The sequence below is a fragment of the Hoplias malabaricus genome, chromosome 3 (assembly GCF_029633855.1).
Source record: "Hoplias malabaricus isolate fHopMal1 chromosome 3, fHopMal1.hap1, whole genome shotgun sequence".
NCBI classification, from domain to species: Eukaryota; Metazoa; Chordata; class Actinopteri; order Characiformes; family Erythrinidae; genus Hoplias; species Hoplias malabaricus.
The window spans coordinates 61,929,244-61,955,549 of NC_089802.1; the positions used below are offsets into that span (position 1 = coordinate 61,929,244).

The 26,306-nt window shown below is 37.5% G+C and overlaps 1 protein-coding gene across 5 annotated transcripts in view; it reads right to left on the reverse strand.

The window, feature by feature from the left end:
• Window positions 1–2,216: 2,216 nt before the first annotated feature.
• The window catches only part of LOC136691011 (kynurenine--oxoglutarate transaminase 3), a 30,281-nt gene continuing 6,191 nt past the window's right edge, over window positions 2,217–26,306 (reverse strand). Inside the window, exons 1-14 of one of the 5 annotated variants that reach the window (XM_066663207.1) lie at window positions 19,351–19,398; window positions 10,585–10,673; window positions 10,439–10,503; window positions 10,210–10,354; window positions 8,522–8,671; window positions 8,324–8,410; window positions 7,866–7,991; window positions 7,447–7,567; window positions 6,404–6,480; window positions 6,214–6,303; window positions 3,365–3,551; window positions 3,170–3,243; window positions 2,956–3,042; window positions 2,217–2,551 (exon numbers count right to left, since the gene is read on the reverse strand). In XM_066663207.1, coding sequence (XP_066519304.1) covers window positions 2,495–2,551; window positions 2,956–3,042; window positions 3,170–3,243; window positions 3,365–3,551; window positions 6,214–6,303; window positions 6,404–6,480; window positions 7,447–7,567; window positions 7,866–7,991; window positions 8,324–8,410; window positions 8,522–8,671; window positions 10,210–10,354; window positions 10,439–10,503; window positions 10,585–10,671 — 1,353 coding nt within the window. In that variant the 5' untranslated portion in view covers window positions 10,672–10,673; window positions 19,351–19,398 and the 3' untranslated portion in view covers window positions 2,217–2,494. Of the gene's footprint in view, window positions 2,552–2,955; window positions 3,043–3,169; window positions 3,244–3,364; window positions 3,552–6,213; window positions 6,304–6,403; window positions 6,481–7,446; window positions 7,568–7,865; window positions 7,992–8,323; window positions 8,411–8,521; window positions 8,672–10,209; window positions 10,355–10,438; window positions 10,504–10,584; window positions 10,674–18,617; window positions 18,795–19,350; window positions 19,399–26,306 lie in introns of those variants that run through there. The other 4 variants (XM_066663206.1, XM_066663208.1, XM_066663210.1 and 1 more) reach the window with 4 other exon arrangements.

Consider the following 26,306-nt stretch of genomic DNA (forward strand, 5'->3'; position numbering starts at 1 on the left):
CAGAAACAATAACTCATCTGTTCCTGCAGTTTGTGTTGGTCCTCTAGTTTTTCATCAGTGGACACAGGGTGCTGTTGACTAGATATTTTTGGTTGGTGGACTATTCTCAGTCCAGCAGTGACACTGAGGGGTTTATAATTTCAAGCAGCACTGCTGTGTCTCATCCATTCGTACCAGGACAGCACACACTATACACACACCATCAGTGTCACTACAGGGCTGGTGTTCCATGCCTTCAGTGCTGTTTGAGAGATGTATTGCATCTATCCCAAGGCACATCAAATTTATGGCAGCTCATGGTTGATTCAACTCAGTGTTAGTTTTTCCTTTAAGCTGCACCCTATTCAGATTTTAAAATCGATATTGTATGTAAATTAAATACCAACTGATCACTGATTTATTGAGAAGGTATAATACAGTATTGATTATATTTTTAATTAAAACATCATAAAAAGAATTAACCATTTTGCCTTCAAGCCATTGAGCCCACCCACAGTCATCTACACAGACCCCAGCCTAACGAGTTTCCAATCTGTTTCTGAATATATCTGCCCCGACCTCCAGCACGGAGTGAGCAGATGGGACCCTGTGGGAATGGTTACTAGGCTGTGTGCTCTCCAGGGGAATGGCAGGACATGGGACAGATTTACGGACAGGAACGGGAAAAGGAAGCTGGGAAATAGGCCGGAGAGGAGCGGCTGTGCCCCACAGCGCCGGGCCTTCAGGGAGCAGAGCTGACTCCATCTTCTATCCTGCCACAGGAAGCAGAGGAATAGTGAAGTCTAGGACCATGATGATAAAAAAAAGGACAGGAACGAGATGGGCCGGAATTATCCATGGACTATGAATCAGAATTAAACATGAGGCCATGCTCCCCATGGTTCCAAGGTGCAACAGATTATATGCTTTTAAGCAGGGAGGTAGAATGTAGTTCAGCAAGGTGCATAACTATGACTGTACATAACTCTTTAACACGTGTTGATCAACCCAGGATTCACACATCTGTGCATCCCTAATATGTTTCAGTTTTGGGACTTCCCTCCTTGAACAAAGCTTAACTAACTTATGGCCTTTCAATACCAGAAGTGAACATCCTTAATTATAGAAATAACTCTCTCAACATTATAACATATCTACAATTAAATGAAGAGCCTCTAATTAGCATAAATAAAAGATAACATGGAAAATGGTGGTTTCTGCCTTTCATTCATAGGTTGTAATATTAGCATAAATGGTTGAGATACCTCTTCAGTTCCGTGGATTTAACTATAAATTCCTCTAAAATATGGCTATAATCTTGAAATTCACACCTAGTGTGTATTCCACACGGACAGCGAGCGAACTTAAAATAAAAGTCAACCCTGTCCAACAGGAATAATGCTAACGGTCATTTTTCTTGGTTATTCGTGTTGACGAGGCCATCTAGTGGCCCAAGCGAGCAAAGAGGAATGTACCAACATTTTTAGCCAAGAAGTCTGTATTCCCGTAAGGGGAGAGGTGAGGAAATTCACCTTTAAAACCTCTTAAATTCACCTTTTAAAAAAATTCACCTTTGAACTTTTGCCGTTCAAAAATGTTCTACGTTGCAGATATTTGCTGTGCTATGCTGAGTCCTGAGTCATGTTTTTAGCTTGTGGAATTTCTCGTCGAAACTGAGAAAGAAAAACTTGGCTGGGGAATGTTAATAACTTTTGTTGTGAAGGCTAAGTGAAGCATTTAGTTCCTGTCAGCAGTAAAGAGGGGATTCACACAGCTCAAACACAAAGACCTTCAGTCGTAACATTACTCCTTCAGTGTTGTTTAGCGAGATAGCACAGGATGATTACTTCTGTTTGAAAAATCTGAATTATCTCAGAAATACAGATTGAAGAATTAACGGTTAGTCTGTTAAACAAATTCTACCTTTGACGTTTATCCCCTCCTATTTCTTAAGTAGCTCTTGCTGCTTGCCAGGCTGCCACTGTATAAAAGGATATATATTAATGCCTAGTTAAATAAAATGTTAATATAAAAATATAAATTAAAAAGTCTGTGTTCCCCTGTGAAAGACTGTCGCCCCCTCCAGGATGTGTTCCAGCCTCGTGCCCAATGGTTCCAGGTAGGCTCCAGACCCACCGCAACCCTGAACCAGATAAGCGCTTACAGACTATGAATGAATGGATGAAAATGTTGTAAACATGTTTTCATTAGTAAAATATTTTATTCATTCAGACTGTAAAATTAGGTGCCAAGCCCAACACAAGTTCTTGTGAGTAAGTTAGTGTTGCACCACCCTCAAAAATACAAACAATGCTTCTGAAAACATCAGCCATTATTCAAGATGGCCACTGCAAGTGCCTGTTTTAGTGACTACACACTGTGCAGAGCCAAGGTCTAAACTTGAGTCTAATCCTTGTACAGTGCTTCATCAGAAACAATCTGAAGAGGTAAAGGTTTACTACAGTACGAAGTGATGAGAGAAGGCCACAGCAAGGCTCTCCTGCATGACCCAACATCAAGCTTTACTCCAGTTCTTCAGGATGGCCTCTGCGGCGTCGAGTGTGCTGTCTTGCTGCGGTGAAGAAAACACCAAAAAAGCACACATTTGAATACATTCATAAATCTGCTTTAATATAAAGCTAAAAATATAATTTATTTGTAATTTTGTTTTATTTAAAGAAGAAATGTTCTACCCTTTTTCTACAAGACAACAGTTCTGGGGTCTTAATGAAACATCTGTGACATGCTTTTGTCAAAATAAGACAAGGAATCAAGCACCACAGCTCTGTTCACCTCTGTCTAAACAGCTCTACTCCTTTAAATGAAAATCTGCCACAGCTCAATTCAGCACGAGAGCTCATTTTTATCCCTTTAACCTTGTCTTCACATAGTCACTTCTATCTGTTCTATCACTAACTATCTGGTTAATTTAAATAAACACAAACCTCCAGTAACCCACAATCTATCACTCCCTACCTTGATGAAACACAGTCGGATGTATTTCTCAAAGTGTTTTATGGATTCTTCCCCACAGAACGCAGACACAGGAATGGCAGCCAATTTCTGGATGAGACAAAAGAGACAGATTTGCTTCTTCAGAGGGACTCAGAGAATGAGCATCGTGCTCTTCCTTCACCAACACATGGAAATGATTCATAGTTTCATAGAACACAGGAGGACTCCATCATACCTTCTCCTTTATCATCCACTTGATAAACTTGTAGTCATATGGTTCATCATCTTCCATGTGTGAAAAATCCTGATCTAGAAAATGCAGACAGACTTAAACACACAGTAACTGCATAATATTAAGCATCCGTATTAACTATCAATAATATTCCCTTTAGGAACATGATACTAAAATTAATCTGAAGAAGTGTCTCACTGAGGGCAGAGACATCAGCAATCATGAAGTAGCCCCCTTCAGGGAGCACAGGAGTCATGCCGGCCTGCTCCAGTATGGTCGCCATGCGGTCTCTCTTGCTCACTAACTCTTCGGCTAGGGAGGAGAAATAGCAGTCCGCTTGACCCATCAGCTCATAGTCCCTCAAAAGCCCCCGTGCAACAGCCTCCTACCAGGTAATATTTAAAGACAGAAATATGAAAGTTATATTTACAACATAAACACACACACACACACACACATTTGGATTACTCCAACTCTATTTCAAGACATATTAATGCATTAATACAAGTGCCCTTGCCATCTTCAACTAGAAAATGCACCCCATGTGCCCTGAAAAAGTGGGCACTCACAGCAGAATATGAGAGAACAGCAAGAAGTGGATCTTTACGCCAGGTACGTCTCAGATAATTTGCTCATTAAGATATGTTTTTGCAAACGTTGAAAAGCAAGGTGTTTTGTTTGTTTGAAAAGTCTAAACATAGATTTTCCTGCGGATAAGCTTTGGTTTAAAATCTATTGCCTATCTTTTTTGTTGATATGTATAGCTTGCTAAAAATCATGTAATTCTAGATGTTATACATTTCTACATGTTGTAAATGTTTATGTATCAGCATTGACAGATAAATCCACTGTCCTTGATGTGAAGCACTGAGTGGTGTCCAATATGGAGGTTAAAACATGAGTGAAAATGTGAAAGCGAGTGAGAATGTTCCAAACTTCCAGTTTTCCCAAAGGGTGGCCCATATTGTTACAATAAAGTGCAAAAGTATTAGGCACCTAAATTATTATTATTTGAAACTATTTAGCTTCTCATTAAGTGTGGGACTTGTATAAAATGACATATAATTACAAAAAAATAAACACATTAAAAGGATATTTCTTTTAAAATGTAGTAGATTTGTTGTGAGTGAGTGCAAAGAATGATGTTTGTTTCCAGATATTCTCTGATTGTACAGATTTGTTAAATCAATGACACACTAGATTTAACACAATGGACTGTCACAAAGAGATCTAAAGGGTTAAACCAAAACATTCAACATCCGCACATAGAATATTACTTACTGTAATAATGGTACTTTTAAAATTCTAATATTATGATTTTTTTTTCTTAGCAAATATACACTTACTGCTCAGATAAAAGGCTTTTAAAATCTCATGTTCTCAGACGTCTAAAACCTTTGCACAGTACTGAACATCCTAAGTACTTAAAGTTATTTCATTGCTATAGGTTTTATACAGCCTTGTCTGGCAGATCACAATAATTTGGTCCTTTGTGCACCTAAAGGCTTATATAACTAACTTCATTTGAGCTAATAAATTAATGATATGACCCCTAAGATTGTATAGTGGAATGGCAGAATGGAAAAGGATTTACCAGTACATGGCTCCATTCATTTTCAATAATTCAATAGTTTGGATTCTGTGAGTATTACACGAGAAGCTGCCTCTAACATGTTTCCACCTCATACGTTTTTTTTTGTTTTTGTTTTTTGTTTTTTTAAGTAAAATGCTAATCCATATAGTCAGTGGCACGGTGGCGCAGCAGGTAGTGTCGCAGTCACACAGCTCCAGGGGCCTGGAGCTTGTGGGTTCGATTCCCGCTGTCTGTGAGGAGTTGGTGTGTTCTCCCTGTGTCCGCATGGGTTTCCTCCGGGTGCTCCGGTTTCCTCCCACAGTCCAAAAACACACATTGGTAGGTGGATTGGCGACTCAAAAGTGTCCGTAGGTGTGAGTGAATGTGTGTGTGTGTGTGTCTGTGTTGCCCTGTGAAGGACTGGCGCCCCCTCCAGGGTGTATTCCTGCCTTGCGCCCAATGATTCCAGGTAGGCTCTGGACCCACTGCGACCCTGAATTGGAAAAGCGGTTACAGATATTGAATGAATGAATGCTAAGCCATATATTCTTCAAACACAGCATCTTATACTTTCGCTGAAAACTTATATTTTGTTGCTCATATAACCACACTACATTCTCCCAGCAATCACAGGCTTCTCCTAATATAGAAAGGAGGCCGTATTGGTGGATATGCATTGCCTTTAGTTTTCCCTGTGACAAATATACTCATAGTTTTCAGGTCTTTCCAGAGCTCTATTTAAGCCATTCTTAGTTATCTGGCTACTCTCTTGACTAACTGCCAGATTAAAATTACAAATTACACGGGTTAATATAACAATCTTCACTTGAATATTCTACTGACTATGGAGTAGGAGAGTGGCAGACAGAGTTAAAACGATCATCACACATTTATTACTGGATACTTCTGAGGCTCATTTTTGTTTTTCCTGCTCTAACATCTGAGGAAAGGCTTCATTTAGTTGAGACAGGATGATTTTACATTAAAGTACCTATGACCTACAACAATGCACACCACCACTACTACTGCCAAAGTGTAACAACACCGTAAAGCAGTTCATGACTGATTCAACTCATCTATTAGCCAGCTTTAGTAGGTGTGTTTGAGCAGAACACAGAATACTGTCAAAAGTATTGGAAGAAACACTGCTTTCTGGTTTGGTAAACATAAATTATTAAAAATGTCAGTGTCCTGTAAAGCTTTTTAAATGACAGTGGGCTTGTAGATCTTATTTGATATTGTCCACAAGTCAGGCAAAGGCTAAACAGGCTAAAAGACTAAAGGCTAAATGAATGCTTTCATTACTATCCAATTCGCCATCATTCTCATTGGGCCCTCTGCTGGCCTTACACCTCTTTGGACACATATAGGTCTGATCAGCAGAGAAAAACATCAAAACATTCAGCCAGGAGTACTCAGCAACAACTGAATTACTATTAGTGAATGTGTACATCAGAGTATGAGTAGTACGTGCTTGTAGTGGGGTTGGGCAGGTGTACAGGGTGTTCATCATAACAGTCTGGAGATGTTTGACCAAGAGTTCAGGCCCTATTGACCAGCCCAGCTGCAAGAAAAAAAAAGTTAAATATTAATAAATAATATATAAACAGATATCTTAAATTAATTTGTACATTTAAGTACTAATAATCAGGGAAAAAAGTTACCTTCCAACCAGTTACACTGAAGGTCTTTCCAGCGCTGCCGATAGTGATGGTTCTGTCCCACATGCCAGGAAGAGTTGCTATAATAGTAGTAGTAATAATAATAATAATTATTATTGTAACATTTTTCAAGAACCCAAAAACACTTACAAGTTACAATTAATACAGCAACAAACAGACAACATAACAAGAAAATATTAAAACAAACATTTATGGTGCTGTGAGGTTGAATGAAAGGGAGATAATGTGAGTTTTAAGCTGGCACCTAAAAGAAGACTCTCTGTTTTTTGTTTTACTGATGGACTTGTGAGGGAAAAGAGTTCCAGAGATGGGGAGCGAGTCTGGAGAAAGCCTGGTCTCCTAGGCAGCGGAGATCAAAGGAGGGAATGGATAGTTGGCCAGTGGTGGAAGGTCTAAGGGTGCGGGAAGGTCTATAGAACTGAGGAAGGTCTGAGAGGTAGTAAGAGGCTACTGAATAGGTGAGTTAACAGGGAGACAGTAAAGATCTAGACGGTAAGAAGGTAGGCTGCTGACTTTAACTAGCCTACCTGGAACCATATAACTAATTAAAGCATATAGGTTAAAAGGTTAACCTATGTAAGCCAATATCAGGGAAACAATCATAAAGCCCAAGCTCAACTGAAATTCACTGCCCTGTATGTAGCTGGTCAACAGAGAAAATGGGAATTCCCCCACTCTGTTTTCCCAGTGCTTTGGTCAGAAATACTGCCTACTTGGTCAGAACATTTTTGTTTCCATGGTACATGCTATTGATCTCATGTCTTTGTTTGATGAGTGAAATCATGTGTTAGTTCAGGGCCTGGGAATCAATCCCCCAGAGCATCTAAAGAGGACTGTGAGAACATATTAAAAATAGTTCAGCTAATCAGACTAATATAAGTAAAGATTGAAGCTAATAGCCACCAATCAATATTAATATTTCTGCATAATGCTAAGTGAAAACTAGTAATTTTTAAATGTTTTTGTCAGCACCATTAATAACGACATTTTAAAAAATAAATCAAATTCTGCTAATACTGTCATACCTATTTTCACATGCTCATGACCCTTGTATACAAGCCACTCGTAAACTTCGTCACTGAAGCATAGCGTGTCATGCTTGATGCAAAGGTCTGCAATAACCTGCAGCTCACTCCTGGTGAAGACCTGTTTGACCAAGCAAAATTAAACAGTAAGCAGTGACAGCAGAAAGGTTTATTCCAGGTTACATATTGTCATCAGAAATGCTGCAAAATGACTTGGACTAAAATCATTTTATATTAACTTCTATTAAACGTTAAGAAGGTTTTTTTCCTTCCCCTGTAAAGTTGCTATAATAGACCATTTCTCTTGGTCCATTCAGTATGAATTTTTTTACACATTAGGAAGTACAGCTGTTATATTCAAATGTTATTTAAAAAGTTGCGAAAATAGAGATATATGTTTTTTAAGGAGTTAAACTTACTTTTCCAATGGGGTTATTTGGAGTGTTGATAATGATGGCCTTTGTTTTAGAACTGAATTTACTGGCAAGTTCATCCTGGTCCAAGACCCAGTCTGCACTAGTGATGTCTGTCTTCTTACCTGATTTCTACCACACACAATGCCAAATAAGTTAGCTGGACTTTAATCACATGACTAAGTTTCAATACATAGTGTGTTAATCACATGGGCACAATCTGGCAGCATCAATTTGTAGTTCATTTTTAATAAACCTTAGTTGTGTCTGATTGTATGATTTAGTACATTCGGGGTATTTTTGACTGCTACAGTGACTCAATAAGCTGGTTAGGAGGTTTGATTTGGGTTTAAATGCTGATGACCTGCACTGCTGCTTCTGAACGCAACAGGGAGCATGGAAAGGCAGCTCGTTCATTACAGAGACACACTCAACATGTAATATAGCATAAGTTGGAGACTCACAAGTCGAAGAGGTATTAAAACCGGCTTGGCCCCTGCCATCTTAACCATAGGAACATAACAGTCAAAGAAAGGTTCAATTATTATGACCTGAATGAAAAGGGGGGAAAAGAAGTACAGAGTTAATGTGCTACACAGTTAATCCACTAGATGGAGCAATGGAACTTCTCAAACACACAGAAAATGCTGTTTGCCATTTACCTCATCTCCTTCTTCCACCAGCCCCTGCATGGTGCAGAATAATGACCCATAGCCTCCCACCGTGACCAGGATCTCTTTGAAGGGGTCAATTTGACGGCCATAAACTTTGCCATACACTTGAGACAGGGCTTTCACCAGTGTTGGGTGTCCCTGTTGAGAACATCCACATTCATCCTATTCAGAAAGCTTTCACAAGCACAGAACAGCAGGCCCTTTCCACTAACACCCCTACCCCCCACTCTCCCCAGGGCATAATCCAAAATTCATGTTTTTGAGTACATAGCTGAAGGATTCATAGTGTAGGAAAGTAACTAAACAGTAAAGTAGATTTCACTGAAGCATAACATATATAAAAATAATTTAACAAATATTTATTATTCAGAATCACTTATAAAAGAAAAAAAGACACCAATCTCAGTAGTAGATCTGCTCTGGAGAAGAGCAATGCCCTTAGCTGGAGGGGTAGGACTCTATAATAAGGCTTGCATAAAAGTATGATTACAATAAACCCTTTAAAAGAAATTAAACAAATTCCAGAAACTCTTTAACTGCTTGAGATCTTGACGCCCGAGATGGAGGAAAAAAGAAAAAACAGAACTAAGATGTTGCCAGACAGAGTTTTTCAGGCTAATAGCCACAATATTACTGAAGAACGTTAACCCACTGGTGTCCATATCTGACATTTGGTAACACGTTACTGTAAGGGTTTTAACACACTTAAGCTAGTTTTAAGTAAAAAGACAGTAATAAGCATTACTAAACATTCAGTAACAGTAACGTCACAATTAGTCATTAAATAATGATAGAAACAAGAATTTTAGGATTTTAATGAATTCTAAAATAATGCTGGAAAATGCTAGTTCTTGTTTCTTGTCATTACTTCATGATTAATTGTGACATTAGCTATCTATTTAGTAAGGTTTTTTACTGTCACATCATGAAGTATGTTCCAATATAGTTTTACAGATTATTTTATTCAATTTAGAATATGATTTACAAATGGGCTTTCTGACCACAACCAAAATCATCAAAACAACATAACATCTTTACTCACATCACACACCAGTGCTGTAAATGTTCCTAGAGTAAGCTTTTCTGGTTTAAAAAGTAGAAAAACCCCTTTAGAGAATCTTGCAGTAGGGATGGACATTAGAAAATGTTGGGGAGAATTGTCGGGGGTGGACTGGTTTATTTATTATATCTGCTGATGAATGCAGAAGGATGGCAGAGAGCTGCTGTTAATGCTTCAGATATTCAATAAAATAATTTCTTTATTTTGCTTTAAAAATACACTGTTCTCTGGTTATTAATAAAGAAAAAAGTCTTATAGCCTGCATTCTGGCCTAAAGCTATTTATTTACAACAACTATTTTGAATATTATGAAGAAATATTTACTAGATGTGGAAAAAAAAAAGAAATAAACCGGTCTATTCAATGATCAATAATTATATACTTATTCCAAATTTGTTTTAAGGTACCCACAGAATAACAACACAGTAATGAGGAAGAATGATTGTGTTATTACTGATCACATCTCATGCTGGAAAAAATAAATCCAGAAACAGTAAATCCAAATAAACCCATGTTTACAATCAGACTTTTTCCATAACTATGCCCAAGCAAACTATAAGCCCAATACAGCATGAAAACAAATAACGAATAACAAACTTAATCAACACTGTCTTACAAAGCCACGTGTGTACTGGTTCAGTCTGTCCACCATTACAGCCTGAGCAAGACCCTCTTTCACATAAGATGGAGGAGGAATGTCTGGGTAACCCTGACCAAGGTTAACGATGGATGGGTCAGCTGCCACTGAAGTGAAGGCGACCCTGGTACAGCACAGAAAGAAAAACTATAAAACCATTTACGAACACTGCCAGCTGTCTGTGTGTTCAAATCTGCTCTGTTCTTACCACACATTTTTGTCCAGCCCTTCAATCCTTTTAGAGTTCCTGTGTCTGCCTGATGTCATGTTGAACTAGAGGAAAACATGGAATCATCAAATTAGAACAAGAGGAACATTTAATATGATGAGCAATTCAGAGGACATTACGCTTACTTGTGTGGAGTAGAACCTTCTTGTTGTATTAGTTTCTAATAAGCAACAAACAGATCTGCAGCTACGGAGCATACATGTGATATTCATATCTGTAAAATAAAAGTAATAGAGATAAAGTTTTTTGTGAAACAAATAACTTGTCTAAACTCCTGTGACATTTTTTTTCCAGGGAGATCTTTTAAATGCCAGGTAACAATGACTAATGAAAATAATAAAAGAGATTTATTTAAATGTTTATGATACCAACAACACTATTTATTATTGTGTTAAATTCTGTTAAATTCAGAACAATAAACAGTTCAGAGCCTCTCATTAATACTTAAAGTAATTATTCAGCTCTGTTTTAAAGTGCAGTGAATGCCCCAAAAGGGCAGGTTTGTTTAAAATGTTCAGAGCAAATGTGTTAGATTGAAGATGGCAATATTTTTTTTTAATTGTGGTCAAATGGGTTAATTACATGAATGCTACAAGACCAGATTTCACTGAGATACAGTGTGAGTGAGTTCTCTCCCTCTGATAACTCTGATGTCATTTTAACCAGGCATTTTTCCAGGTTCATATGTTAAAAGGAAGAGGTGTAGATATATGAAAATATATGTACAGGTACACAAACTGGAGAGCCTGCTCTGCTCTCTTGATTGTCTGCCAACATTATTTCTCAGTTTTTGGTTAAATTTGAATAGTGGTTCTCTGTTAATGTGAGTTGATGTGTAATGTTTTCACACTGAAACAGGCTAAATTTTAATAGTCTCCCTCCCTACATCTTATGTAGAGCATAGTGTGGGTCATAAAATAAAAGGTTTCTGCATTCATGCAGTGTGTTGTATATCAGATAAAAAACAATTTATATTCAGCTATATGCTATATATCCCACTGTCAAACTAGTGCACTGTCTGTGTGCAGTAGTCTGTGATCCGCAGTATGTAGGGTATGATGATATTTGATGTCCTACCTACGGGATAAAACAACTGGATGAAAATGGACTCTGTTTACAAACATGATGCAGATACATTTGTTAGGTTCTTCATTTACAATTCTTCAATTTTAATGATGAAATGAGAACTAAAATTTTGTAACAAACTTTACATGAATGTGAATATCCCAGTTCCTGTTTGAGTAGTTTTTGAGTAGTAAGTCCTCAAAATGGCTTTTTCCATAAACAATCACTTCACACAAATTGCAAGGATAGAAAGGGGTCATTCAAGTTGGAACCTGAGACTGTGGGATCAGTTATTGTAGCTGCAGCAGTTTCAGAACTCTGCTGGTAGAAGTTGATGTATTAACTATCACACCATTATTTCATTGTCACATCATTCTCAAATGATCAAGAGGTACTATCCTCCCTGCCCTATGTGACCTTTGCTGGCAGAAAAACCTGAAACATTTACATTTGCCAGATTTGATGTGCCAGACGTCCATGTAACCAGATATCCTTCTACAAGAGAAGTGACCTGGAGAGTAATCTCAGGCTTGGCACACACAATATAATCCAGAAACGGTTGGAACCACACCTGCAGTCCCAGGACACCTAGGAGAGCAAGCAGTTCTTGAAAACTTAGGCTGGCCAAAGCACATACAGGACAATCAGTATTTTAGAGGAGCTGGAGAAGCCGCATGACCGTTTCAAAGGAATCTGCAAAAGTGGAAAAGAGTACTTAAAAGTTGCCAGAGTGGGAGACCAGGTCCAGGTAAAGAAGGAATCTGTTTGGCAGCTCTGAAGGTTAAGGAGAAGAGGTCTATGGGAACCTGCTCATTCCATGGACATCAACATCAACCTATGGCAGTTCACTGAGAGCATTATGCAAGTGAATTTAAACTCAAAGTGATTATTTCAAAAAAGGCAGGCAAAAGGGGATGTTGAATTATCTGGGTTCATCATTCCTGTCTATCACCCAGCGCAACTCATACTGTTCAACCAGGAGAGACTTGGACCCATCGACATTTCAGAGAAGATAATTCCTGGTACAATCATTGTCGCCCTTATAATAATACACAAGATAAGATGTAAAACATCCTATGACAATACATTAGAGATTCCATAAGGACGAGACTCACTCAACTCCAAGTTAGCTTTACAGTCATTCCCTGTCCTTAAGTATCAACAACCGTAAATCCACACTGACCTCCCTGGTGATGAAGGCTGTACCGTTAATGCATGCTCAGTGCACCAGTTCCATGTGATCTTTACGTGCTACATCACCAACCTCCACAAAAAGTACTTCTACAGTGCATTTCCCCAACTAGTCTGTGTTCTCCTTATCCAAAACCACTGACTAGACCTTTCAGCTGTTTCTGGTAAATCCTTCATAGCTGCCCTTAATTTCTGGCCCCTGATGCCAAACTGCACAAGCAGGTATGTGGCAAACTTGGCTACAAATCCCCTAACACCTATCTCCAACGGTCTAACATGTGCCTGCCACCCACATTCCCTCACATCAGCCACCAAGTCCGTAAACTTCAGGTTCTTCCTTTCGAATACTTTGTCTACTGCATCCTCATCTACTGGCCTCAGTGTAGTTAATGCAATGTACTCTGGGACCTGCAGTTTTTACCTACACCCAGCAGCAATTTCCAAAGTCGTGCTTCGCCCCATCTACCACTATTTATAGCCTATGCACACACTCGAATATGTTCCCCCTCACGCACAAACCTAATCACTTTATTACTACAACCACTCATAATGTGTTTACCTCTAAGCGTTTGCTGTCCAACAAACATGCTAAACCTTTAGCACCTGATTATGTCTCCATGTAATGTAAAAAATTATGTAATTTCGCTGCAAGTTGTACTTGTATAACTTTGTATGTGACAATAAATGCAATTCAATGTATACCTCCCCTGTGACAAACTAACCTTACAAGCTGATAGAATATGCTTCAGTGTGCCAGCCCCTGTACATAATCTACAACTAGGGTCTTCACCTACCCACTGTCCAAGATTTTGTGGATTTGGAAGGACATCATAAGTTGCTCCAAGCATAAAATTAATACAACTTGCCCACAATTCTTGCCAAGTGATCTTCCGCTTCTCTAGATTCTCCCAAGCCACTGGCCTTGTTTTCCCTGTGATGCTGCTGTTTCGCACTGTGCCTCCTCTTCCTGATTGCGAATAAATCTAGTCATCATTAGCCTTCTCTCTGGTGATGTGGCCTTACAAACTTTTTTCACGAATCACCTGACCCAAGACCTGCTCTTCTGCATTGCACTTGGCCAATCACATCCATTAGCTCTATAGAGCTCCTGGCTACCTGCACTGCCACTCGTGGGTTCCACTTCCTTCCTGCTTTTGTGACTGGCGCTGCTGCTTTAACCACTGCATCCTTCAATCCTGACAAAATCATCTCGCAACTCACCCTTGCACATTTAAATTTCTCCACTTAATTTGTGAGTGGTAGCTCCAGTTCCCCTCTCCCATACCATGCCAAACTTAAATACTGTGGCACCCCTAACCACTTCCTTATAGCCTAGTTTATAACCCTTTCCATCCTCTCTACTTCTGTGATCGAAACGTGATAAACTGTCAACGGCCATCTAATTTGAGGCAGTAAGCCAAACTGCTGTAGATCCCACAATTTCAACTTCCCTAGCACAATTTTCCACTGCACAATTTTCCACTCTTACTTCAAGTGTAGTTAATTACTAGAACATGTTTAAAGAACAAATGGCATTTTTTAAATAGCCCTGAGGGTCCTAACCTAAATATAGCTAATAAAAGTACATTCTGCTTTACAGCCCTTTGTCTTCAAAGCATTACTGATATATTAAAATACCTGAACAATGGATAAAACATTTTTGATATCACACGTAAAAGTTAAACCTCCAAAACATACATTTATTCCTCAAAAAATAATAAAATGAAAAAGTAATAATGATCCATATAGTGACTTGAAAACATGGATATTCATGAAAGTAATGAACTTTGTCAGCCCCCTTTCACCCTCTTCTTCAATAGTGAAGACACCCACAGGACCACCATGGATCAGTTATTATTTGGTTGGTGGACCATTCTCAGCAATACATTAACACTGATGTTTGGTTGTTTGGTGGCAGCATGTCAGTGTGTCAAAGTCATTGTCAATTTTATTCATAGAGCACATTTAAAACAACTCCTGACTAAAGTGCCTTCAAAAAAACAAACATCCGGTATAAATTAATAAAATTTTATTTATAGAAATAAGATTTAAGGGCAGCACAGTGGTGCAACATGTAGTGTCGCTGTCACACATCTCCAAGGACCTTGAAGTAATGGGTTCAAGTCCCGCTCCAGGTGACCGTCTGTGAGGAGTTTGGTAAGTTCTCCCCCTGTCCGTGTGGGTTTGCTCCCACAGTCCAAAAAACACACATTGGTAGGTGGATTGGCGACTCAAAATGTCCCTAGGTGTGAGTGTGTGATTGAATGTGTGTGTGTGTGTGTGTGTGTGTGTGTCGCCCTGTGAAGGACTGGTGCCCCCTCCAGGGTGTGTTCCCGCCTTGTGCCCAGGGATTCTGTGTAGGCTCCGGACCCACTGCGCCCTGAACTGGATAAGCGCTTACAGACAATGAATGAATGAAAATAAGATTTAAGATGATATATGAAAACTGACACTGTGGAGGTCAGCCTACCATGCAGCAGCAACACATTCCATACTTTAAGTGCTATGGCTGCAAAAGCATCTCCCCTGTGTTTCAACCTATATTTAGAGACAACCAGGAGGAGCTGATCAGCAAATCTCAGTGACTTTGATGGAACATCTAGATGTAATGGAGAGATAGATGGAAGCTAGCCCATTAAATGATTTTAAACAAACAGCAAAATATTAAAATAAATCCTAAAATGTGCAAGAGGTCAGTAAAGAAAAGCCAGTATGTGGAAAACATGTTCTCTGTTGTGTGTTATATATATATATATAAATATATATATATATATTTATCCGATATACAGTGCCACTACCTGTGCTGGAGAGGATCTCACAGCATTTAAAAATATAGAAACCTTTATCTCTATACATCACAACAATAAATGTATCCCACTATGCTTCATAATGAGGAGAAAAAAGCTGTTATCCTCCATTATCCAAATCAGCATTAAAAGAAAAAGAATTAAAGAAAAGGCCAAACCTTGAAAATATTTATCTATAAAAGATTACAGTTGTATAAACTTCCTCAATTTTATTTCCTCATATTTCCTCAGATATTTGAAAGAAACTAGATCTTGGAAATGAATTTAGTTTAAAAGAGGACTGAGGGATCTAGATACTTAAATTTAGATTAGGTGAGAGTGCTCTTTAAAATGACTCAAATAACTGTTTGGACTATAATCTAAATATCACCTTTAATAAAAAAGGGGAGGACATAATTTCTAGGAAAACTGAAGATTTCAAATAACCAATAACTTCAATTAAATGATAAAGAGAGGCTCCGGCTCAAACTGGTTAAAACAGCAGAAAATGTGACTGTAACTTATGGGTCATAAAAAGGAGCTGTGATAGAATATCTTAAGTTAGCAACTCAGCCTATAAAAAGTGTACAAATACAGGTGTCAGAGGAAACATCAAAACAAACAGATATGGGGTGTTAAGAATAGCAGTGATAATATTAAAAGAACACAGGGATTATGAATATTATTTAAAATAATAGCAAAATTTTGGCAGCTTTGAGAATTTCCTGGTATCTGCCCCAGCTGTCCGGTTGTGCAGGTATGTTTGGATCAGACATAGTATTGTTGCTGGAGTTTTTAAACCCCTCAATGTCACTGTTGAACTGAGAATAGTCCACTATGCAAACGTATCCAGCCAGAAGCTTCATGTGATCACCGATAAAGGACTATAGGAGGAGCACACCCTGTTTAATTAACCAACTGTTTAAAGCATAGCTAATTAAACAAGTAGAATCAGGTGTGCTGTTGCTTAATTGGAATGAAACCTGCAGCCACACAGGCCTATTGTGAATATGATTGGGGACCCATGGACTATAGAGGATTACCAACAATTTAAGTAAGTAATGTAAAGCATTACAGTTATTGATAGTTTTAAATATTGCATTTTAAACCCAAAATGGTGGAGGGCCGTGAACTTCACCATATATCCCATAAGATATTCTGGAATATCTGTTAAATCCTGTTTTTTGCAAGAAACCTACAGGTACAAAAATATTTTCTGATTAACTATGATTTTAATATGGATTAATTTAATTAAAGGTTACTCAATGTGTGTTTTGTACTTTTTTATGAGTGTTGTCCACTCTTGTGTATGTCATGCATCAATGTTTTTTTTTCTTTATGGGGACCAGTGTTTGAACTGGGTAAAACAGCATTAGGTAGTGTTCTAATATATTTATTATAAACATTACTTTTTCTTATAAATCCAGTATACTGTAGTATGTTTGTTTTCAGTATATTGATTGATTATATTCATGTGCAAGCATTTGTACCTGTGTGTATGTGTGCATGCTTGAGTGCATGGTAAAATGCATGTATGTGTCTTTGCATTATCTTAGCATTACAATTGCCACGCACTACAGGTGGGCGATAAGACCCAAAAATAATATCACAATATTTCAGGGTATTTTGGTATTTTTGATTATATGAAAATTAAATATTAAATATTACTATTGCAATAAAATAAATTTTATATTAATATTATATTCAATTAATAATATAGTTAATACCGCAACCCTAAAATGAATTAAGTGACAAAGATGATGATGATGAAGAATATATTTAATTTCTTATTTTAATTATTATACATAACATTTTATTTTTGTGCCAATCTAACGATTTCAAATATTAGGAAGAAACAACAAATAAATGTGTAAGTATTTGTTTATTTTGTAAACAAATGTTACTTAACAAGTTTATGACTTTATATAAAATAGAAATAGAATATTGATATTTTATATACAAACCACCTCTACACAACTGAAGTCACTCTTCTTTTGGGCAAATTTCCACCTTACCTGTCGCTGTGCCTAACTTACTCACATAATGACATCATTATGTGAACAAGTCAGAATATCATGATTATCACAATATTGTATTTTTTATTGTTTGAAAAAATGTGTATAATTATTAAATTACATACACTTGAAATACATTTGTCACAGTCACACAGCTCCAGGATCCTGGGATTGTGGGTTCGAGCCCCACTCCTGGTGACTGTCTGTGATGAGTTTGGTGTGTTCTCCCCATGTCTTTATGGGTTTCCTCCCATGGTCCAAAAACAGACGTTGTTAAGTGGATTGGTGACTCAAAATGATATACATTCATTCACAGTGGGTCCAGAGCCTATCCAGAATCACTGGGCAGAAGGCGGGAACACACCCTGGACGGAGCGCCAGTCTTTAGCAGGGCAACACACACTCACATGTTCACTTAAACCTATGGACACATTTGAGTAGCCAACTCACCTACCAACATGTGTTTTTGGACAGTGGGAGGAAACAGGAGCAACTGGAGGAAACCCATGTGGAGACAAGGAGAACACAACTCTTCGCATCTCCTCACCCGAAGCAGGATTGGAACACACAACCCCAGGATCCTGGAGCTGTGTGATTGCGAAACATCTTGCGCATGTTATTTAAAAAAATGAAAAATTAATGAATTAAAAACTCCAACAGCACTGCTGTGTCTGATCCACTCCTACCAGTGCAACACACACTAACCACCATTACGTCAGTTTCACTGCACAAGTACCTATCTGTGGGGTCCTGACAATTGAATGAATTACAAATGACCAATGTGGACTCTGGAGCTGATGAAATGAACAAGGATTGTAGATGCAAGCTGATTTTACAAATCGGGAAGAAAAAAACGCTTCAAGAGTATTAACTGGCCTCAAAGTAAATTCAAGTCGGACAGTTGCCTTTTAATATTAAACTTACAGCGGATAAAAGTGCACACTGAGAAAGTCTACACGTGTACATTACGTGTGTGTGGATACACAACTGCGGTGTGAACAGTTACCGAACTGTTCACTCATGTTCACACTTTGACAGCTTTATTTAAAACGCCTATCAACCCGCTCCAGATCCAGACACATATACAGACACAACTGGTACCTGTTCCAGAGACTGCTGTTTTCACGGGAGGTTTCAGGGTTTAAACCATAAACCCGTCTTGAATCCTTCTATACTGAATTCCTAAACTCAACAGTCATTAATGTGCTCTGCTCTGTCAGTGAATAAGAGATTTTACGTTTCACATGAGCAGATTCAACGTGACGTTTTGTCGCCGCCTCTGAACGTACCAATGGAGTGAAGGAAAACAAATAGAGCGCGGCCCATCAGCGCACGTTCTGCGCAGGCTTTAACACAAAATACACAGTGGAGTTAAGAGTCCCCGGCTGCGCAAAATAAGCGCCGCTAACCGTGAATAAAAAAAATTGTTTACAATGCCTTTTAGTTTTACTTACACTTTTGTAATAATAATAATAATAATAATAATAATACAGTTGGTAATAATAATTATAACAATAATAATAATAATAATTACGATAATGATTATTATTAAAACATCCATCAGTATCATAAAGCAAAAAAAGTGTCCGTTTTCTTCATTTCAAGCTGCTTCACCACATTTATTATCATCAACTGAATGCAGCCATTTACATCTGCAGATTACAAACTGGCACAGACTTTAGCTAAAGTTGTTAACGGTCGCGCTAAACTCGTCAGTCTTTGAATTCATCCCAGAACTAAACTTTCTGAGCACCTCTTTGCACGCTGCTGAAACAACAATTTATGAAGCTGTTTAAACTGTTAGAAAAGTTCAGTAAATGTAAAGTCTACTCACAACTGTCTGAATTACCGTCTGCGGATCTGAACTGGTCTCTGTCCAAAGGATATTTTGAACCCTGATTTCAGTGAAACATTAACTATTGCTTCACCAGCAAGGAAGATTTGTTTAAATTCACTTCAATTTATTTATCCATCTACTAAATGCATGTAAATAAAATGTAAAATGTAAATAAATAAAATCTCACACACTAATTCATACACCTCACCATATATTTAACTAAATTACTCAATTAAAATTGGTTTTACCTCAGAATTATTTATAAATGAAGGATGGAGGTTTGTAAGAAAGAGATCAATCTGACTTTACCAGACTTTGATGTATTTATTAATTGTTTTATGGCATGCATATGTAAAATGTTATAAGGTGGTAAGCCATAACTTGACATTTAAAACAGGGTTTAACATGCTATAAGGTTACTTATTAGTCTTGACACATTAATAAATGTTTATGCATTAATGTTAATCAATAAAGATGTATGCTTTTAGAGACCTCCTTCCTATACACACACACATACACACACACACACACACACAGGGTTGTCCTAAAACTTAGGCATACTTAAAACCTCCAACTACAACATCATCATTAACATTAATTCATTCATTTATTCATTGTAACCGCTTATCCAGTTCAGGGTTGCAGTGGGTCCGGAGCCTGGAATCATTGGACGCAAGGCAGGAACACACCATGGAGGGGGCACCAGTCCTTCACAGTGAAGCATACACACATATATACACACACACACACACACACCTACGGCCACTTTTGAGTAGCCAATCCACCTACCAACAAGTGTTTTTGGAAACTGGAGCACCCGGAGGAAGCCCACAAGGACACGGGGAGAACACACCAAACTCTTCACAGACAGTCACCTGAAGCGGGACTCAAACCCACAACCTAATTTAAAATAGATTGTATATACTTATTGAAATTATTCTGAAAGATAATATTCTTTTTAAAATATTTTTTAAAGTGACACATTCACAATCTGCAATCAACAGTAAACAATACAATTTTAACTTTAAACATATACATTTAAACTATGATTAAAAATAAAATACTAGTAAATAAAAAATGCTCTAGAAAAGGGTACTGTAATATGCCAAGGAGCTTATTGATTCAATATGGTATAGAGACAAATATTTTAATGAATCAATCATTTTACACTTTACAAGGTAAAGGAAATCTGCTCCTGAAACTTCTGAAGCTCTGTTTTCGCCATGTCTTGTTTATTTTCTCATTGGCCCTATACATGTGCAGAGAATTGTGGGTAATAAAGGAGCCATAAAAGAGTGTCCACAAAAGCGCTCAGAGCGTAGGCTGTATACGAAGGGTCCTTCACATTGGAATAGCTTTCAATGATGCAGCAGCTGAGAAGCCTAGGATTTGGAATGCAGCTAAGATGTGCATAAATATGGTACTCTTTATTTCACCCTTCAAAGGACAAAGGGAACAGGAACAGAGTAGTATTTGTGTATGTGTGGATGGTGGAACCAGCAGAGCCCTTATCCCTCATCATGGAACCCCTCTGCCCACATCAGTTGCCATACACTAAGAACACAGATACAAACATCCAAGGACATACACATAACCTTAAAATATGTGCCCCAAACACAACTCCCAGAAGAACCACAAAACACCCATAAGCCTTAGTGCATCCTGGAATGAGTGCAGTTGAGAGAAATGGTTTCCTTGCTGGATTTTGCCTGTGGTAATGTCTAATGCAATGCCTCCACTATTTACATCACCAGAAAATAATCAATTACCAGTAGCTCGCACCAGAGCCACTTGGCACACAGTCCCTCCATCAACAGGTTCCACTGCATGGCACAACCTCTTGCACTCCACTGGTTTCAGAGTTGGCTTCTCTGAGGCTCATCAAATAGCTATAAGTTCTGTAGAAAATGTTCCAAGTCTAGCTCTTCTCATGCTTCTTTTGGGAATAATGCGGAATGCTTGGCAGATTAACAAGAAATCTCTGCGGCTAACACACAGACATATTCACCTCTCAGTCTGCATCTCTTTCACACGGTGCTGCTCTGTTATGTTTTCTGTAAATTTTATAAGAAAACAGTGGGCCTCAGTGGTCAAAGAATTTTCATTATTCAAACACACGCCTTATTAATTTATAGACCAGGGTTCCAAGTTAAGTTACAAGCCCTTCAGTTGCATTATATATGAAATTTTCAACATAATTGTGTACTACATTGAACAAACACTTGGATCACTGGATGCAAGGCACACACAAGGAACACACCCTGTAGTGGGCAAACAAAGTATATGTTCTGGATAAATTACTCTGATCCATCTGGGTAAAATATACAATGGGACACCTTCAGGTGTCTTGTTGTGTCCATGCCTCGATGAGTCAGAGCTTTTATAGCAGCCTGAGCATTACCTACACAATACTAGGCTGGTGGTTTTAATGTTTTGGCTGATTTGGTGTATGCTTTAAATTTTAATTAGCTGTTTAGTCCTACAATGGTCTTTTCATGTTATTTCAAGATATATTAATATATAAACGCATTAAACCTTGCAGCATTTGGAGATTCCAGACCAGGACTGAGAAAGCTATGTTTAAAAGCAGCATTCATGCTCAGTCCAGGGCATAAGGGCTCTGTAGTTTTGTGTTTTCGAACACCTGTTTCATTCAGAACATGCTTGATAACTGGCTTAGGAATTGAATTAGTTATTTTAGGGGCAGAGAATTGCTGGGTGTGACACCTCTGAGACTGTGTATAATTTTACACGCTGGCATACACACATAGGTAGGAGTAAACCTTACTGAGACAGAACTCTCATTCACATCAACCCACTTTTATGTAGTTCTTCAGGTCATAGTTTTGTGAACACGACGTCTTTAACCAGTAACTGAATATGACCACTATAGCTTACACAAATAATTTTTAAAGGTGATGTTCAAGATTTTAATCATAAAATAGTTTTTATAAAATTCTAAAGATGTTTCCTCACCATTTGCTAACTTTCCAGACTGTTTAAATGCTGGAAACCAGTCTAATGTGTTTACAAAGCCCCAGTGTCAATAAATGGGTAAAGGGTTTCTCTCTGCTCATGACAGAGAAACAGCATATAGATGTGTTTAGACAGTGAGAGCGCTCTGAACGTTAAAAAGCATGAACTGGGATGAGGATATCACTCTATTCCTGGTGGGTAATATTTACTGATTTTTCAGATTACTTAATGTGGAACTGGCTCTAAATTCGGGCGTGTGCTAACTGTATGAAAGAAAACACAGACCGAAAGTGCTACAAATTAAACAACTTTAGTTATAAATGAGTTTCTGTGGTAATTCAAACTGTGTATTAAAAATTATAGACAAGCAAAACTTCAGCCACATATATAACAAACCGATCCACATTAAAAGACATGGCATTTCTGAATGTAAGCAAAGCAGAGAGAGCAGCAGTTCCCCATAATTGTAGACATCGTCTTTCTTAAAAAAAAGTATTCCACCAATTCCGGAATTCTATATTTTGGAATAATATAATCATAAATATTTAAACAAAACCATTCAGAGTGAAGTAATGTAAAATGGTGCATGGTTTTATAATTGAAACCAGGTGAAGAATACAAAAAAAAGCGAACGTTTCCTTTAAATTTTTATATTTGATGCTGATTATTGCAGTTTTCTTATGCATTTGATGTAATAAGTTCCTGTGTGAGTGCTTTTATAGGCATTAAACTCTTTATACATCTGGGCTCAATCACTGTCTCCGTGCTCAATTCTGACTTTGAAGTGAGCATTTCACATCAGACTACCCTGGCTGATTAGTATAAGTCTTGAAGTTTATGAATATTTGTGTAATTACCCTTTAATTATTTCAAAAGTGAATTCCTTTCACAAGTGTTCCTTCCTTATTAGCTGTCTGTGTTCCAAATTGTTCCAAACAGATGCAAAGATAGGAGATAGCGTACTGTACACTCTTAAAAATAAAGGTGCTACAAAGGGTTCTATGACCGATGCCATAGAAGAAAAACTCCATAAACTTTTAAACTGGTAAAGAACCTTTACATCAAGTGAATAGTCTTTAATCCTTTAAAAGGTTCTTGACACGCACACATCTTTTTAACAAGCATGGTTCTGTATGGAATCAAAAGTATAGTTCTTCTAATATGGGACTGCTTAAAGAACCATTTGTGGCACCTTTTGAAGAGTGTAGGCTATATTTATTAATGACCTTACACCTGTTAATAATGAATACAAAGTTACCATTTTCCCTTAGGGCAAATATATGAATGTTGCTTTACGCTACTGATTTGAACAGCAGGACTCACAGATCTACAATTACACGTCATTCAATAAACTTGACTCTTCCCTTTAATTCAAATATTTTAGGTTGTTTAAAATAATTACCAAGTTATTTCATAAACGTGAGGGTTCATTATTCCACTCATTTATTTATGGCTGTATTATGCATGAATCCTGAAGCATGAAATTTCATTTTAGTGATCATCTCAACTGCACTGGCCTTTTGAGTTATTTATCTAATTTAAAAGGAATTCTTAATGCCTCATATTATATTTTCAGTTTCTCTGTGGAGTATAACATTTAATTGGCTTCCAGTCAGCACTGAATTGTGAAAAATTGCCCGCTGTTGAGTGGAGGACAGAAGATATGTGACACCCTGCAGTGAGAATAAATAACGTTTCTCCACGTTGTTTCATGAAGATAAAATGAGTTGAAATATCCCCCTGTTCCTTTGAATTAATTTAATGTTAAAATTACTGGTTTCATATGTCTTGAATGCAATTCCTACCCTGAAGCTGCAATACAAATATGCTTCTGTTGTTACTGACTCATGCAGTGACATCAATTTGCATAAACTAATATGAAGATGAGTTTTGCATGAACCTACATTAGGAACTGAAGTCTACGTGTAAAACTAGCAATTATCAAAATCAATTTGAATATATTCATTCATTAGTATTATTATTTTATTTTTTGTGACCAACTCTTCCTAATGGGTATGGAGCCTGTCCAGAACCACTTGATGTTAAGGAAGATTTAAACACACCTTGGATAGTGCACCGGTTCATCACAGGGCTTTACAAACGGTCTCATTTTGTATAAACTGGAAAATAAATTAGAAAATATTGTAGTCCACTTAAATCACCAATGACATACAGACGGCTGGCAGATGGTGACACACACATACAACTCCAGTCATCAATCCACCTACCAGTGTATGTTTTTGGACCGTGGGAGGAAACCGGAGCACCCGGAGTAAACCCACACGGACACAGGGAGAACACGCCAAACTCCTCACAGACAGTCACCCGGAGCAGGACTCAAACCCACAACACTCCAGATCCCTGGAGCTGTGTGACTGCGACACTACATGCTGGCCTAATTCTTATCAATTTTATTTAATTTGATCAATTTATTTTTAAGTTTAATTTTTTTTCTTCAAATATTTTAATGATGCTATATGTAGGCAAACACGGAAATAAATTCCAAAGGTATTTATTGGTGTAATGCAGTGCTCCTACCCAAGCAGGATGAACCATAGTCTGCCATATGAATATTATCCACTATACCAGCCACTGACATTTATATTATTACTTATTCAAAAATGGAATCCTTTTATGTCATCAATATTTTACTGATTGCTGTCAGTATGTACAGAGTATTTTCAGAAGTATCATAAAAACTATTTTTAAAACATATCAGGTTTAATGAACTGTATTTGTAAGCTTTACATTTACATTATGTTACATTCTGGAATAATTATTTTAAAGTTTTTGTCTCTGTAAAATAAATAAATCAATTTAAGAATAGTAAAAAAAAAAAACAACAACAACCAAGAAATCTACTTTTACACTGTGACATTTGACAGGTGCTTATTTATAAATGACTTACAATTGTAATCATATTAGGGAGCTATAACACAGAGTTAGGTGTCTTGCCCAGAGACTACTTTTTGGTATTGTGAAGTCAGTTTACAATAGTTTACATATAGTTTTCTATATAGAAGGCAGTGGAAATACTTTGTTAAACACTGTAATATATTTTAGTAGTAGCATTAATGTTATTAAATGAACAAATATGCTAGTACCTTTAAAAGTGCACATACAGGGGTTGGACAATGAAACTGAAACACCTGGTTTTAGACCACAATAATTTATTAGTATGGTGTAGGGCCTCCTTTTGCGGCCAATACAGCATCAATTCGACTTGGGAATGACATATACAAGTCCTTCACAGTGGTCAGAGGGATTTTAAGCCATTCTTCTTGCAGGATAGTGGCCAGGTCACTACGTGATGCTGGTGGAGGAAAACATTTCCTGACTCGCTCCTCCAAAACACCCCAAAGTGGCTCAATAATATTTAGATCTGGTGACTGTGCAGGCCATGGAAGATGTTCAACTTCACTTTCATGTTCATCAAACCAATCTTTCACCAGTCTTGCTGTGTGTATTGGTGCATTGTTGTCCTGATACACAGCACCGCCTTCAAGATACAATGTTTGAACCATTGGATGCACATGGTCTTACTGGTGCAATATACAATTAATGAAGATTGGCCACCAGGCTGCTCCAATTTAGCCATGAAACCTCCCACACTAAATTTTCATTGTCTAACCCCTGTACATTTAAATGTACTTAAAATACAGATTTAGGTAGGATTAAACCAGGACTGCTTTAAGATACAGCATCATCATCTTCCTTTAATTTCCTTTTTTTAACTTAAAAAATATACATATATACATAAACATATATATATATATATATATATATATATATATATATATATATATGTTTGACAAACATATATGTATATATATATTTTTAAATGGTCTAGTCATGTTAAGATAAAGGAGGAATTTAAGGAACTTAAAAGGAACTTAAAAATGATTTTGCACTGGAAAAACCCCTTTTACATCTCACCACCATGCTACATCAGGTAGTATAAACTTAAAAAGCCACAC